Here is an 18,153-nt window from a genome sequence, read left to right on the forward strand (position 1 = left end):
ACAGCATTCACCTGAACCTTGTGGCCTCTTCAAACAGCTTATTGGCAGGGGTACTGAAAGTTGGCCCCCACCAATCTGGTAATGATGACCTGAAACGTATTCTGTCAATAGCTATTTCCCTACATCTCCCCATAATCATGCACACTCATCTGAGCATGCATGCTTATTTCAACAGGAACCTGTCAGTTCTAAAAACAGATTACCCCCAAGATAATAATTCCTAATCTTCATTAGCCCTGTCATTTGCCACCGAAGGATAGTCAGGAGGTCCCCTATGCAAATAATGTGGACTGGTACCTTTAAAGGAGATAAGGAAGTCAAGATGCCTCTGAAAGTGTAAATTAAGATTATATACATTTTAAGTATCTGGTATTTTCTATGTTGCTGTTCAAAGCTACTGCTGTGAAACCATAAGATATAGATAACTTGTAGGACCCTCGCCTAATAAATCGTATAATTCCCTCTCACAATAATAAAACAAATGTTAAATTGTATAAATCTTACATTTTCTTGTTTGCCATCTGCGGAAACAATGTTGGAATGTTTTTGCTTGCTTAAAAGTTGCTTTCGTCTTTCTTGACGTTTTGCCCGTTTTTGGAATTCTTCAATGTGAGATGTCAAATGGGTGGTCAATTCGGCAATACTGTTTAATTTGCTATTACAATGCTTGCATTGATATGTGGTGGTCAAGGAACGAGTGCCGGTTGTGCCCAGTATTAAGAAATCTCGCTTTACGTCCTTGCTGTGATGATCGGTGTAGTGCATGCACAGGAGATCAGCCGTGCTAAATGACAACTTGAAACATTTAATACATCTATATGGAAGCAATTCTGTTTCATGACTTTCCAAATCTTCAAAAGGAGCCTCTGGTTCAGGCTTCTCCTCATGAGCAATTTGGACTTCATGTTTCTCTGAGTACACCGGGGTATAAAAATTTTCAAGCTTATTAGTATGCGTCTTTTTAGGGAAGACTCCGGGGTGTCTTTTTATGTAATGTGACACAATTCCCTTTTTGCTATAAGATTGAAATGAACAGAGAGAGCACTTTTTCCTTTCGATGGCCTTCTTCAGGTCATCGTTGAGCTCAGATGAGGCGTCCTTCTGTGGAGAAGGAATAACTACCTTGGTTGGTTTATCATTAACTGTTCTAGATGCCGCTAAGCAGTGAGTATAGTATGCGTCTATGTCATGCCGCTTCTGATAGTGAGCTGCTAGACCTTTTCGAATTGGATTGGTATACGAACACAATGCACACTTAAACAAATTGTTTTTGCCCTCCGGTTGTGCTCGAACATTGTTGTGTTTGATACGATAGTGCCTAGCGATCCCTTTTCTTGTTGAGCAAAAATATTTGCATAATTGACATTTAAATACTGTGTGTGACGCCATATTTTTACGTGGCCTAAAATCTAAAACTTCAGTAACTTCACCAGGTTCTAGAGTAACAATCGTTTGATGTGGCTCATCATCAGCTGGAATGTCTGGTTCAGTAATAGACATTTCGTTGGGAGACGTTTGTGAAATCATGTCTGGTTCTGGTTGATTATGGTATTTTTCATAGTGAATTTTTAATTTTTCTAGAGTGCCATGAGTGTAGGGGCATATTTTACATCTATAGGCACCATACCCTTGTTTAAATATTCTGTTGTTCTCTTCATTTTCATTTTGAGCAGATTCACTAGGGGGTTCCACATCATGCACAAAATCTTCAGCAGTGACCTTTATTAACGGGTGCCGTTTTTGGTAGTGGGTAAGAACACCATGAATTCGAGTGTTGATATATGGACAATGTCTACATTTATAAACTGCTCCAGGGTTAATGTCTACATCCTGGGCAAAGTCTGCAGCTTTGACTTTCATGCCAGGATGCTTCTTTCCATAATGAGTTAGCAGGCCATGTAAATTGTTGTACTCGGATAAACACACAGTGCATTGATAAGGTGATGAAGTGAGAGCAGAGGACAATTGCGATGGCTTCTCATGTAAAACACTGGAATCATCTAAACTCTCCGTGTGAGTGTCAACATATATGTTGCCTTTTTTAGGAGCATGTGACTCAGAAGACTCTTTAAATCCTTCCAAATTGAAATTCTGGGCAGCGTCCTTCTCCTTAATAATGTCAAGTAGTACAGATTCATCACCTTTTAGAACCCAAGGATGCACAGCTTGATAATGATTAGTGATATCCCAAATAGAAGCAGCTTCAAATGTACAATCTCTGCATTTATAGGACTTTAATTCAGGGGTTGACTGCACAGGGGCAGGGTCTGGGCCAGCACACAGTTTTGTTGCCATATAGGTATAATCTACATAGTGCTCTGGATGTCTTCTTTGATAATGCTCAAGAAGACCACTTGGCTCAGGATGCGAATAAATACACCATTCACAGTGATAACCAGCTTCAATTAAGCCATCCAAAAAAGCCCACTTCAATATCAAAGTCACCGTAGCCTTAAAACTAGGATGGTCTTTCTTCATATGCTTTCTTAGCGCATAGACATAAGGGGTTGAAAAGGAACACTGTCTACATTTTAGGGTTCGAAGTTTAGTCTTCTCAGGCTCGTTATTGGAAGGGGTATTTTGAGTTTTTGAGGTGGATTTCTTTTGCCCTTGTTCACAGAGACTCCTTATAGCAGCTGTGTGTTGTCTAATAACATCAGCATTAACTTTATAATCTCTGTGTTTCTTCTGATAATGAATAAGAACTCCTTTCACAGTTTGATTGCCGTAGTCACAATGTTGACAAAAGAACATCTCGTTTTCTTTCGGTTGAACACCACTTTTTTTGGTGCTGTACATAGTCGTAGGTTGCTTACCAACTATGTATTTTTGAGGATCTGCATTTCTCATGGTCTCAGAATTTGGAGGTGCCTGTCTAATGTACTTTGCAGTAACTTTAATTTCCGGATGCCTTTTTTGATAGTGAACCAATACACCTACGACAGAACGATTACTGTATGAGCAGTGCTTGCAGTAGTATAGTTCAACAGTTTCTTCGGGTGCAGAAGCCACATTGGTAGAATTTGGAGTTACGGAAGATCCTCCATCGAACGCTAGTTGAGAAATAGCTGTTCCACTGTCAACAGTGACAACGCGCATTGTTTTTTGAATTCTGAAGTAGGAAGCTTTTTCATCGGGATGCTTTTTTTGATAGTGAACCAAAACGGAGTGCATGTTTGGACTGGCGAATCCACATACATCACAGTCGTAAACCACAACATTATTAACAGCAGCATTCTTCTGAGCATCATTCTCTGTAGGAAATGCCTTTGTGGTACTCGCTTGTGGCGTAGTTTTATTATAGCTTGCCGAACTGCTGATTCCATGCCCTGAAGGTGTAGAAGTCACCATGTTTTTAGGTGCAGAATTCAGAATTTCTCTCAACGTTTGCGATTCAGCATTGAGCTCCTCTTGTCTTTCAATTACATAACTCGAAAATATCATGGCATTATTAATTTTAACGGTGGGGTGCATTCTTTGGTAGTGTGGCATTAAGCTTCGGACATTAGGACTTGTATAAGAGCAAAAACGACATCTATAGATGAGATCTGACTGGTCAAAGTTAAGAACATTCATTGCTTCAGGATGGTGCTCTGAGTAATGTTGTTGCAAATCTCCAAAATTATTATAGTCTATGTAGCATTCGAGACAGCGGTATACTGCACTATGATCATTGGGATCCAAGATATACCTAAAACTGAATTTAATATAGGGATGCATGCGTTGATAATGAGTGCTAACACTACGTGCAGATTTATTGCTAAAGTCACAGTGTTTACAATAGTATAATCTTCCCGACTCCTCAGTATACTCCGAATTTTCATTGTTCTGGTCAATATCACTATACTGATTAGACTGGTTGCAACCTACAGATGATGAATTTTGATCTTGATCTTTAAAGCCAATGGATTGGAAGTAGTATTCTTCATCATCATCTGACAGCGTTAATTCAATTTCTGCCCCGTTGGAAGCTGAATAATTATGTTGCATGTTTCTAAAATTTATGTTTTTTTGAGATACACCAATATCCCGATTCCACATTTGTTGGATAGAATATTGATCGGCAGCCTCCAATTGTTCAGATGGGTCTTCCTCTTTGTCCAGTTCTACCTCTATTTCTACTTCATTCTCCTCCTCGTATTCATCGTCCTCAACATTGATGACAGCATCTTCTTGTTGCTTAGTTTGACTGATCTTGCTCTGTAGATTGCTTGCAATTTCGTCAATTCTTGTCCTTTTCTTTGCAGGTGATAAATCTAAAGGAAAATCATTTGAGATTTTCCGGGATGCTTTCGAAACAAAATTATTTTTTGAAGATAACCCCAAAATAGAAGTCTGACTTTTTCGTACAGTTCCAGAATTACTAGAATCTAGTTCGCTATCTGGTATTTGCTGTACCACATTGTTATTATTTGGCATATTGTCACAGAAGGAATGTTTATGCTGCTGGTGAACACGAAGACCTTTTAAGGTTGTTGTGGAGTAATTACACATAGTACACTTGTACGGGTTCTGCTGAGAGACTTCTGACATGCTTCCAGATTTCCTACCATTCATATTACAAGTTTCATATGTTTCATTTAGTTGTGAAGACATACTTTCACTTAGTGCACTTATAGGATCCCAATCAGGAGATGCACCACTGTGACACTGCTTATGTGCCCCAAGCTTTAATGGACTTTTGCACGAAAAGGGACATTCATCACATTTGTAAACCGCAGTCTTTCCAGATAAGTGAATATTTTCAATGTGACGGGAGATACTCCGCCGATGCATGGTAAGAAATGGGCAAAAAGGGCATTGAAATCGGTTCATAAATCTTCGAAATGGAATTCCCTTTGTCTCCAGCAATTTGTTGTTTTCAGATCCCAATAACGCTTCCCCGGACAAGTCATGATGGTCCATTGAGCTGAACCCATTTTCACCATCCATTTCAATATACTCCTCGTCAGAACTGGAATCATTTAATAAGCTATTCTCATCCATATCAACCATGGAACTAGGTTTGTCTGAAATTACATAAGGTGATCTGTCTGTAAGGTTTAAAATGCTAGCATTTGAAGGGTATTTCGGTTTTATTGGAACATAGGACATTGATGGATACTTTGGCGTATTGCCTCCTGGAAGATTACTAATAGGGCTCCTGTAACCAGACATATTTGCACTAGGTAGCTCATGAGTTGTCATGTTTAGTGGCATGTAGCTAGTTCCAGGACTAGATATTTGTGAACTTTTAGTTTGCAATTCTGACATGTTTAATCCATCTTGTCGTAAACTTGACAATATCTTCACCATACCTCGATGTTTTTTCATCATATGGTCACACCAACGCTCCCGTCTGGGCGTTTGGTAGCTACACCATTCACAGCAAAAGTTTCCTCTAGACTTTGTCAGAGGTTTCACCATAGATTCAAGTATACTTCGCTCTACTACTTCAGCTGGCAGTTCTTTACATGTTTCTTGAATTGACATGGAAGTAGGAGTACTCTGAGACACTGAAGGTGATAAACTTTCTTTCAGGCTATTCTTGTGGTACATTTTTTGATGCTTAACTATTCTTGCTCTTCTAGGTGACTTGTAAGTGCAAAACTGACAAGAGAATACTTTTCCAAACCCGTCATGCAGCATAATGTTATAATTTCCAGAAGTTCCTGTATTTCCACTAGCATGTCCATGGACCTTTCTGGTATGTTCCACCAAAAGATATTTTGATCGAAAATAGCGAACACAGAATTTACATTGGAAAAACTTATTGGTTGGTTTGGAACTGCTTGCAGAGGATAGGCTATAAAAACCAGGACTAGGGCTGTAGTATGGTCCAGTAGGTGTCTGAGGAGTATTCTGGCCTGAAAAGATAAAGGAATAAAAAAATGTTATTAAATATTTTCAAGTATTTTTAGATATCTTTAAACAGTTATCTTGTACTAAAGAAACAAGTGGTTGAATTAAAGTACATTAAATAATTTGTATCACTGGAGAGCTACTTGCATGCATATAAAAAAGGAATATATGTAGAACCCACCATGACTTTCTTCAGTAGGCACAAATTCATCTTTCAATGATGGAAACACCGCTTCTGTCTGGTTAGAAGAGTTCATACCCACAGTTCTAGTTTGACTAGAACTTTCCTCTGCTACATCTGTGGGCTGCAAAAATGCAGTATGAACATCTTGTATGTGAGTCTTTAGCTCTTCATAGGATTGAGCTCTGAAGTCACAACCATCACACTGAAGAACTTCCATGGTCTATCTATAATTATGTCTTTACATTGGAAAATTCTGAAAAACAGAAAGAAAAACATACAGTAATTGAATTATAATGTATGACAGATTAAAATGTATAATGAAAAAAGTTTGGTACTGTGTTAGCCAGTAGAGCAAAATGTGATTGTTCCCACCAAGAGAAACCAAGTAATCTTGTAGATATGATACCTTTTAATGGCTAACAAAAATACATGATGTTAATGCGAGCTCTCGGACTTACTCCGAGTCCTTCATCAAAGCATTATGCTATTTTTGTTATCCATTAAAAAGTATCATATCTACAAGATTACTTGGTTTCTCTTGGTGGGATTAAAATGTATAACAGATCCCGCAAAATTATTATTTTTTTTAAATAACTTAACTAGAAAATAACTTGGTATATATTCATGTTATCTAACACTGGAGCCTAGTCATGTAATAGAAAATGTATGACTTTAAGTTATAGATTTATTCATTCAATATCCAAAATCCAAGGAAATCTTGCTACTTTTACTTTGGTCATTGTTTAATCTTGTTCCAAAAAATAAACCCAATTAACCGTAGAGCTCTGGTCAATAAATACTTAAGCTTATTGTTTATGAATAAATTACATACTAAAGGCAACAATGCAAAGCACGGTACATATTGGCCGTGGTGTCAAGCAGTGAAGCCATCTGAACAGGTGTCAAAAAGTTTTAAAGATGCAAAAATGAGGCAAGAAATTAGGTAAGTAGATCACAAAAGAACATGAAATAAAAGTAAATATAAACTTAGGCCAAAAAATATTGTCAAGATTTGAAGGCCATTTCGATATTCAAAAACTATTAAGGAATTAGAAAGTGACAGCAATTTTTTAAAACTGTAAAGATTTTCACAATAACATTAATTTCTTTAGCGTAATAAACTGTAAATGCAAAACTAGCCTATAAAAACTTTTTTTTTTGTCCACATTAAATCCAAGACCAAAGAAGGCAACTTTAATTTACAATAATGTATAACCTAAAACTAGAGCATCAAAAGAATGCAAGAAGTATGTGCCAGTATTGGTAAAAAGAAAAAGCTTTGGTGCCGTGTATTGGTAATGTATACATATGCGTTGATCATTAATGATGATGAAAGTAGAATGTAATAACTTTTTTAAAAATTACAGCAAATTTAGTAAACTATAAACATAAAATATAAATTACATTTTGCAAAACTGAAGAATCTGCACCTTGGAATTATATATAACTCAACTGATTAGGAGAAGAACATTCTAAAAAATAGATGCTGATATGACTTTAACAACTGTAAATCAAAGAAAAAATACTAAACCGAGAGAGAAAAAATCCCATCTTGCTACAAAAAGCCTCTGCTAAGACACAGTGAATGTACTGTACACTTTCATCTAAAATACAGCCTGTCTTCCCTCATCAATAAAAGCCTTTGTGCCGGATGGTTTTAAAACAACAGGTAATCTAGCTCTGTCTAGCTCTTATTTCAGCTCATAAACTTAGATTGTGCCGAAGAGGTGGCTATCCACCGTAGATCAAATTACAGCAGCAAAATGATGCTCCACCCCAGGTTTCTTCAGTATAATCCATTACACCTAAAACTATTTTTCCAAGATGATGAGTTCCTACATTCTATGCACTTCGGAGAAGCAGATCATCCAGTTTTCTTCTCCTCCCACCCCCTCCCCAAGGTTAGACCTTTCTTCTCAGCTAAAGGAGGAATAGATCTGCTTAATATTACTGGCACATGTTCCAAAGACAGGAGACACTGTTTTGCAGAAGCCGTAAGGCTCACTCGGCAGTGAAGTCCTCAGAGCTTTAGAAGCAGCCATTTTAACTCTGCAAATGTAATCAAGAGAAGCTTGAGAATAACGTAGCTTTGAACAACCAGCCAACCGGTAACATCCATCATTTTGAAAGAATATGGAATGGATACAAAAAGCAGATTTTAGGTTACAACAACGCAATCAAATATTTCAGGAGGAAGAAGGATCTTACAAAATTTTACATCGATGGAAGTTGTAAATTCGTGAAAGGAAAAGGACGTCTATCCATTCAATAACAGGATGGGTTACAGAGTAACCATTGAATGAAATGGAATGTGCAATGCTACCTATCAGGCATAACTTCCCGGATTCACTTGAATTGAAGTGTGTACAGCACTCTGGAATTAACGATGCTTTACAATAAATAATAATATAGTTCATACCATTGTGTTCACGTCAGAGTTGTCTTCTCTCAGCGGAAGAACATCATATGACTTCTGGATTACAGTCTACAACACCTCAGCTGATGGCATTGCTATTCCTGCCACAACAAAGTCACCCGTCCAGTCACTACTCTCAACAAAAGTTCTGAGAAACTTTGTACAATACTAGAGAACAACCAAATGCCTTCATTAACCCATTCTTGTCCAGCATATTATATATGCAAATCCAAATTGTTGTGACTAGCATACATATATAAGTCCTCCACTTTAGTGGAATATCTCACTGGATAGCGCTCTGCCAGTAAACAGATTAAACAGATTGGGGCGAAACTTTGATTCTGTTCAGCCCTAATGAAGTGATAGGAAGCTGTAATGATCAGCTCCTGTCAATGAAAAGTGATAAACATAGCAGTCAAAGCGAGATGAATTACCAGCTAATGACAAAAGGTACCAAAAAATAAATATAGGGACCATTGTTCCCAGGTATTCCAGTGATAAATTATTCGGAGTACACATATTTGGTATTGTTGTACAAGGGAGATTTTTTTTTGATTTGCAAATTTGTTACACTGAATTAAGGCCCTTTTACACATAACGATTACGGCCACATGACTGAATGAACTGACATTTTTGCATAAAATTACACCTACAGATAATGGCTTTTAATCATCTTCATTTCCCTCATCAGCTAAAGTAAACTCAGTACAAGTTGTTTACTCAGGCGGGTGTGTGTTTATGCGAGGGATTATCTGGCTGGCAGGATTTTATTGTATTCTCATGGCATGAGTAAACCATGTGCTCATTATGTATGCCAGGCAAACACAATGAGTACATTGTTTACTCCCCTCAAGTCAGCAAGCTGCTCAAAAGTCTGCACAAATTCCATTCAAATAGATGTCTTTTGAGCTGCTTGACGACTATTTTTATGCCGCCTAAAAACCAGTGGTAAACAACAAGTGAACGAATAGTGCACGACTGCCCGCGTTTACATGTAACGATTATCACTCACTTTCAGCTGTTTGAATGAATTTTAAGCAATAATCGTTGCCCGTAAAAGGGCCTTTAGAAATAGAAAACGTTGAGAAAATGTTAATTTTAGACTATTTCTGCCAATTGTTCTCTATATGAAACCTAAATTACAAAGTACTAGCCCTGTTCTGGTGCCAATAAAAAAACAATTCACTGCACAAATACCAAACATCAAATTAAAAATATTAACCCTTAAAATATGTTGTTTTTAAAATATGAGATGTTGATGCAGACATTTAGGCATAAAAGGCCTTGGTCAAGAAGGGATTAAGATTGGATTTATGATCGATGAGCGAAACAAAACTTTCTAAAATAATGATTAATGTGTTACAGAACTAGGTTAGCATTAAATATAGGGATAACTAAATGCATTATGATTTTCACTAAATATAAATGTTGAACTACTAGTAAAGATTATTTTTCCTACTCAAATAGCAAACTGACACAAGGATGCAACACTGGTGTTCATGAAGGACATCTTAAGGTGCGTTTAGACTGAACGATTAATTATTGCTCCAAAAATCGTTCAAGAAAAACAAAAGTGAAAGGGAAACATTCAGTTTAAACGTGAGGAAACTGCTGAACAACAAACAAGAATGGTGCACTTCCCGTTCGCCGTTAAGCTTCAGTCGGTATAAAAGTCATTGTCAACTCATTGGCTTCTCGTTGCATTTTAACACCGATCATTCAGTGTTTCTCAAATAGGAATGTGAAACACTGAACAATAAGTAATCGAGAAGCTCAAGATTCCCAATGATGATTTGCCTGTCTAAACAGACTGTCCGAGTGCAAACGAACTGGTGATAATGAGCTGGTGATTCACAAGAATCGTGAGGTTCTCATTAGGTATAAAAGGAACATTACTCTCCTTATTTAAATGAATAAAGAATGACTAAATCCGGTTCCCATGAAACTACTAATTGTAATGGCATCTGATTTAATCTAAACATTGGTATCCCATACTGGGCCTTTCAAGTCTAATAATAATTAGGAAATGGCAGCTAAAAGAAGGTGACCGATTGTAAAGCCGCTTTTACACAGGACAACTGTTGGACGCTGAACCACCCCGAGAGCTGTCCCAGCGATGATCACTTCTGGGCTTTCGCCCAAGAGCGATAATTGCGCAATGAACAGAGGCTGGCCCATCTGCCTCAATTAAGAGTAAAAAGGCAGTCACTCATTGTTGAATGACTGCCTGTTTACACGGTCCAATGTAGTAGCCGAACAATTTAGACCAACAATAATTTTTAGGTCTGCGTGAAAGATCCGATCAGCGATTTCTTTCTCTTTGTTCTTTCATCTAATGCATCTACTTTGCACAATTACTGTACAAACTGTTCAAGCTAATGAGCGGTTTGCACAATAATCGTGCTGTGTTAAAAGGCCTTAAGGGATTAAAGTAAATACAAAGTACTTGCTAGTTCCAATATGCTTTAGTTTCAACGCTACAACTTATAATATAGCATCTTCTAAAGTATCCTCTGGGCCGCATCACATTAAAAACCTTATATATGATTGTGGGTGTTTTTACTGTTGACCTTCAGAAAACAATTGAACATAGCCATTGTATCAAAAAGCCCGAAAAGTGTCATTTTGGCAAAAAAAGACTACGTGACACCAACATAAATGTTTCTTTGTATATTGAAACATTGGAAAACTTGCACTGACTTTGTGGAGTAGGTGTCTGAAACCAAGAACAAGAGCGTTACCAACAGTATGGGATACTGGTAATCCATTAAAATACTCGGTGACGGTATACTAAACAAGTCATCATAAGAGCATGAAATGGCTAAGAGCCCTTTTACATTGAATGATTATCATACAGATTCTTACTGAACAGCGGAAATCTGAATGATAATTGGTGTATGCGCGATATCGACGAATGATAATTAGTTAACTTATTATTCGTCATTCAGATTGTGCATCCATAAAAATCAAATGACAATCGGCCCCTGTAAACAGGCAGAAGTTCATCTATAAACAACTGCCTGTTTACTGTGAATGGAGGCGGGTGGCCGGAACACTCTGCGACTCGCTCCACCATCATTCACAGGAGTGATTATTACTAGGACAACTTCTGCACCCTACAATCATAAAAGGGCCCTAAGTAAATGAAGGACTTTGTATTCAAGTATATTATTAGGTGTTTAGAATTAAAACACAACAGGGTCGCATAGTATCCATCTAAGGACTTATTTAGACAAGCGTGGTCGCAATTACACTGGGCGACATGGAGGGTAGTTGCGCCTGAACGAGGGGAATCCCTTCCCCGGCTTTTTAAGCGCCACGCCAAAGTGCAGGACTTTGAAAATAACTGGGAATGATAGGTGCTGCCTAATCTTTCCCGCATGTAGTATTCACTGTGTGCGGGAAAGATAGGGCAGGTCCAATCTTTTCTCGGCCGTATAATTAACAGGCGAGAATTCCAATAGTGAAAACAAAGCCACTAAAATCCTATTGAAATCACTGGTTTTGTTTTGTCCCATAATCCGGTCATGATTATCATGGCCAAATAAGAGGACAAGACCACGTTTGTTTGAATCCGCCCTAAGGCTGGAATTAACAAGTCGATTTTGTGGCAATTTTTTGAGCCAAATACAAGAGTGGATCCAACAATAAGAAAAAATCCAAAGAAAAAGACCAATTCTTCTCTCTCTTGCTTCCTTTCCACGCTTTGGCTCAAAAAATTGACTCCAGCCTTATACTATGTTTTGCTCTTGCCTGTTTCCTCCCTAACCTCATAAAATAAGAACTTTACAGTTTGACAAATATAGTTCTGTTCTTAAAAACAAAACCATGTATGGGTAACTCTGCACATTCGGTGACAGGTTTAGTATGCATTGGTTTCCATTTAAAATGTAATTGTGGAACCTCCATCGTATAAAGCCCAAAATTACTGAAGTAGCAAATAAGTATATCAAGATAGATTGTTGTATCCTAGCACATGGGGATCCATAAAAATGGACAAATTGTGCTCCTGTAAGATGACATGTTCCTCTTGTTATCATCATTACGACATATACTCTAATGATTTCATTGGCTGACAAACATGGTAGACATACGCCGTCAGGAAGTCAGACATGGCTACAATAAGGGTTCATGTCTGATACAACGAGTAATACAAAGCATGAAAATCACCACCCCAAAGTATTTACCAGCTATTATTGGCCACAGACGAATACACACACAAAGCTTTACATCAGTTTAACCTAAAAAAGATTAAGGTGGATATTTGGTAAACTGAGCTAGAAGAAAAATAAATATTTCATATATTGAAAATGTATATTCATCAAGGTTTAATATTTAGTACTTGAAATAGAAATGTGGCCATTGGCTCTAGCATAATTTCTAGTCTGCGGAAAGGTCAAAGAATTTGTGTGCATTGCTCTTGTAGGTCAGGTACTCTCCGTTAGTGACTGCAGGGCAAGATAGATATTCTAGACAAAAAAAAAATTCAAATGAGTCAAACTAGCTAGAAGTAACACAATCTTTGATATCATATCTCCAAAATGTGTAAAAATGTATTTCTTTGGCTGTTAGGATTTTTTAGGTTGATATTTATGATATACCCCAGGTACACCAGGGATGTACAACTTTTTCTGGTATGTGGGCCATGTCCTAATAAACCACTTCCAAGGGCCACAAAGGTATTCCCATCAGAGACATTTATGGTACATCTTAAGTATAATAAATCAAAGTATGTTCCACTTACAAGACTCCCACCTATTGGGAGAATGGGGTCACCTTCCTCCCCAATCAGCAATCCAGAGAGGAGGAGACAATGCAAGTGGCTCTCTCCATCGTAGATGATGGATGCTGCGGTAAAGGCCTGGCATTTCATAAGTCCTATAAACTACAATGGAGAGAGCTGTATGCATATATGATGCCTCTAACTCATACATTCATCTCTGGAGTGCCAAACGGGCCAAGAGTCTAGAGGAACCAGACATGGCTACACAATACACCCTTAGTACTTGTCTGTTCCTGTTGCCCTGCTATGTGCCGCTCCTCTTCACCCTGACATGGAAACTACATGTAAGCAGCCAGGCATACATATTTCTGTGTCCAGATGATTGGGACCGCTCAGAATGGCATTGTGGGCCACATGTTGTGCACCCCTGATGTACACCAACATGGCATTTGGTAATGGCCGTAATTTAGGCCTCTGTATAAACTGTACAGTCCAGTCACGAGTAATGAAAAGTATAAAACCAAATAATGAGTGATATTTCCAAAGTGTGAATTAAGCTGAATTAATTGACATTTACCAAGTACAGTACTTATAGGATTACGTTTAAACATGCCAAAGTGTCTCAACTGTTCCCGGAAAATGAAAATGGTTACTGACAAAGGAGGATTTGGTTCCCGAAGCATCTTGTCTGTTGCACTACACTAAAAGATTCATTTCTGCATGCAGCAATTCTATAATGTAACTTAATAATTTGATAATGTATCATCAGTCTCCATGGTAAGCCTGTAATCGAGACACATGGGAGAAGAGATTTGACAGGCTTCGTTCTGGACTAAGGTTAACGGTCTGTAGGGGTTACAAGAAGAATGTTAGGGTCCGATCCCACCATATTAAAGAGCATTGCATTTAGTATGATTCTACTCTCAAGGTCAACATCCAAGTATTATGAGGAAAGGTATCTACTGCTTTGCCCGTGCTTGTGCCCAAGACATTATTTGGTGAAATCAGATCAGCTAGAGGTCTTGCCTTTAATTGGCTTCTTTCATTGTGCCAACCTTCCCTGGGATCCCACAACCTTCTCAGAACAAGTTACTGCAGTTTATAGCAAGGCTGTAAAGTCTTCAAGCCAAACACCCAACTTTGACTCTAAGGCTACATGCACACGGGCGAGAATATGAACCCCATTCTTTTTAATGGAATTATTGACATGAGCGAAACGCCTCGCCCATTGTTTTCAATGGACCTTTAAAGACATCACATGGCACTCACATGCCGTGTGGTGTGATGTGTATGGGAGTGCAATGTGATGTTTCCCATTGAAATCTATGGGAAACACTTGCGATCCTCTGACACGTGTGAAACACCCGCCTAAGGATCGTAATTCTACAGAAGTGATGCAAGGGGTTTTTGAATGAAAAACACCTTGCATCTGCAAGTAAAACGCACGTTGGCGAGCACAATATCGGGCAGAGTTTCTAGGCCCAACATTGCGCTTGCCCATGTGAATGTAGCCTAACTCCTCTATTTTTCACATTCCAACTCAAGCTCTATCTCTTTCATTAGAGTCTCATGTATAATAATTAGAAGTATTTACATTTACTGTATTAAAATGGTAAAAGGCTTTACATGTTATATACTAATATTTAAAGCTTTTTGGATTGCAGCCAGAGTTAAAGTCAGTACATTTTTACCGACTTAAAAACTGCCTTTGACTCCATGACTTTGACTCCACAGCAATTGTTTATACGCAAGACTACATGAGGCAATGGGCAGAGATTAGAGATAGGAAAACAGCATTTATATTTTTGTGAACAATATCTATTTATTATTTGTTCACAGAATTTAAAATTATTTTAAGTAGTTGAAAAACTGTGAAGTTGTGGGAGATCAGCTGAACACTCCGAGTCCAGCTTTCAGCATTCTCGGCAAATAGCTGGTTCTGTCGGTAGAAGCTCCATCCAACCTAATATTTCCCCTGCAGTAGAGATGCAGCATTATAGGAAGGTCGAAAATCTGCTGGGATAGGAATCACTGAGTGACTCAACTTCTTGGGAATGGAAGGTAATCCTACGACGTTTACATGCCCTAATAGTGCATATAAAAGGGATATGCCATATTGCCACAAACTAGCTAGATGTAACACAATCTTTGATATCATGTCTCCAAAATGTGTAAAATATATTTCTTTGGCTGTTGAGATTTTTCAGATTGATATTTGCCATATTCCCTATGTACACCAGGGATGCACAACTTTTTCTGGTATGCAGGCCACATTGCCATACTGAACCACTTCCAAGGGCCGCAGAGGTATTCCCATCAGAGACATTTATGGTATATCCTAGGTATAATAAATCAAAGCAAGTTCCACTGCCAGAACTCCCACCTGTTGGGACAATGGGGTCTCCTTCCCCCCCCAATTTACAACACTATATGCTTAGGAAGGGCAATCAATATAATAGCCCTCGAAAACCCTTTTCAATTAAGACTCCAGCACAGTGTCCCCTTTATTGGTTATCAGGCAAGGGTCGGTACAGCTTAAATTGACTGTTCCTGGTACTGTAGCTCAGTCCCATTCATATGAATGAGACTGAACCGCAAAACCAGACACAGCCACTAAAAATAAATGGAACTATATCTCATAAACAAGGACATGGATGTGCTATAGTGGCTCCAATCAGCTGATCAGTAAGTGTGCCAGAATTTGGCCCCCCACTGGTCTGATATTGATGGTCTGTCCTAGCCTAGAGAAGCCCTTTAACTTGAGTCTCCTAGGTACAGCAGAGGCATAGTCGTGTATTATCTAGAATAGATTCAGATAGATGACATTGTCAACTGAAAGTTGACACCTAAAATAAAAGTAGAACCACTTTTAAGAACCCCCAACACAGCGTCTACTGCCAACGTCGTTGTAGGAAGGTGTTTGTGTCACGTAGGTTTTGTAGGGTATAGTAGGGTTCTGTGTGGAAAATAGTTGGAGCAACTGTGCTGTAATCCTATCATGGAGCTGTATGAGCTCCTCATATCATTAAACCACCTACAGTACAGAAGAAGCAAAGATTTCCAGCAAGGTTACATGCAGAAGGTCATCTGTCTTAATCTCTTTTGCTTCTTGCCAAGTCAATAAAGGGAAAACATATACCAAAATACTCCATTTCTATGTAAATGTACGGTTACAGTAGACACAAAAACTTTACGACTGAACAAGGCAGATCGTCTTCTATTTCCTCTTCGTCTGTCAAGAGCTAATGTGCATTATATACCCGCCGATTTTCTAGGAGTGAAAAAAAAAAACTAGAAAAGAAGACGGATAAAACGAAATCAGCATAAACCTGAAGGCAAACTATTCTGATGACATCAAAAACAACAGAGGGGTGCACTCATTTCAATGGAAAAGAGCAAATGACAAAGAATCAGCAACTCCTGGTTAATCACCACGTTTTATGTTAGTTTACATATAAATCAAATCAGCTTAAAATAACGCAACTCTAAGATCACCTCACAGTGCATTTGCCATCAAAACTATACCATCTGCTCTTCTTTTTGATCTCAGTTCTAATGCGAGTAATAATCCGACAATAAACATTTATGGAATACAAGTCTATGGATGCTATTGCAGAAAAGTAGGTCTGCTATTTCCATTACTCTCCATAGACTAAGAGGGAGAGTTATAGATCCAAATAAAACTGTCTTCTGCAGATATTAAAGCAGCGATTTAGCCAAAAAGTACTAGTAACAGAACCTAAAAAGATGTCAATCTAAACAATGTTCTGTAACAATAAAACCAGTACACTTGCCAAATTTTCAACTCCCATCCATCTACTCAAAAATATAAAAAAATAACACAATTGTTAAAAAAGCTCATAATGCAATATCTCAAAAGGTTCTGAAAAAAGTAGGTTTCCCCAGTATGTGTTTTTGCCTGTTTTGCATGTTCGAGTTTCCTTCCACACACGTTTAGGGTGATTTCACACCTGGTTGGAAGTTTATTTTAGGGAGCAGGAAAGGGGAGTCCCCATGGCCAAATGGCTCTGTCTTAGGATGGAACTGAACAGCGCCAAATTGACCCATTGACTATAATGGTGTAGTGGTTCAGGCACAAGGGTGGAACCTCAGGTGTAGCAGTCGGTGGTCTGGAGCGTAGTCAAAAGGAAAGCCAGGAGTCAGCAATGGAAAGTCTTGGTAAGCAGTGCAATGGCTGAGGCAGGTAACGCAATCAGGAGGAAAGCCAGAAATCGGTACCAGGAAGTCTTGGTATGTAGCACAATGGATGAGGTGGGTAACATAGGAGGGAAGCCAGAAGTCGGCAACTTAAGTCTCGGTATGCAGTACAATGGATGAGGTGGGTAACATAGTCAGGAGGGAAGCCAGAAGTCGGCAACGTAAGTCTCAGTATGCAGTACAATGGATGAGATGGGTGACTTAGCCAGAAGGGAAGCCAAACGTCGATAACGGGAAGTCTCGGTATGCAGTACAATGGATGAGGCGGGTAACATAGTTAGGAGGGAAGCCAAGAGAGGTAACAGATAATCACAGTTTGCAGGAGAGGAGCAGGTTAGAAGATGCTTGATCAAGGCAATAGAGCATAATAATCTTGCAATGGAGGAGTGTCAGGGTCAGGCTTTTATAGTGAGCCTGATTGGAAGCAGGGCGGGGCCAGGACAGGAAGGCAGGAACTAGAATACACTGGATCATGGAACAAGGCTAGGTTCAACAGGGGAATTTATCCAAAGGCTTGGATGCCTCAAAAGGGAAAGCTGCTGGCTGGAGAACAGGAGGTCTCAGGTTCGATTCCTGACAAATGGGGTCCTTTGCTTTCCACTCAGCTGTCCGGCTTTTAGCTGGAAAACAAATGCTGCATGCTGTATGCTGTGCTTTTTCTTCACGTATCTTGTGCCGAAACTACGATGGAACCTCCGACCGGAAGTTCCAACACAGATGTAAACCTAATAGACTATATCCACAATAAAATAGTCCGAGCTGAAAATAATA

The 18,153-nt window shown here is 38.7% G+C and overlaps 1 protein-coding gene across 2 annotated transcripts in view; it reads right to left on the bottom strand.

Moving 5' to 3' along the window:
• The window catches only part of ZNF462 (zinc finger protein 462), an 85,435-nt gene that overhangs the window by 37,295 nt on the left and 29,987 nt on the right, over nucleotides 1-18,153 (bottom strand). For both annotated transcript variants that reach the window (XM_066604313.1, XM_066604312.1), the window contains exons 2-3: nucleotides 6,023-6,278; nucleotides 505-5,846 (exon numbers count right to left, since the gene is read on the bottom strand). In XM_066604313.1, coding sequence (XP_066460410.1) covers nucleotides 505-5,846; nucleotides 6,023-6,242 — 5,562 coding nt within the window. In that variant the 5' untranslated portion in view covers nucleotides 6,243-6,278. The remainder of the gene's footprint in view (nucleotides 1-504; nucleotides 5,847-6,022; nucleotides 6,279-18,153) is intronic.

The sequence above is a fragment of the Eleutherodactylus coqui genome, chromosome 5 (genome assembly GCF_035609145.1).
Source record: "Eleutherodactylus coqui strain aEleCoq1 chromosome 5, aEleCoq1.hap1, whole genome shotgun sequence".
Classification (NCBI taxonomy): domain Eukaryota; kingdom Metazoa; phylum Chordata; class Amphibia; order Anura; family Eleutherodactylidae; genus Eleutherodactylus; species Eleutherodactylus coqui.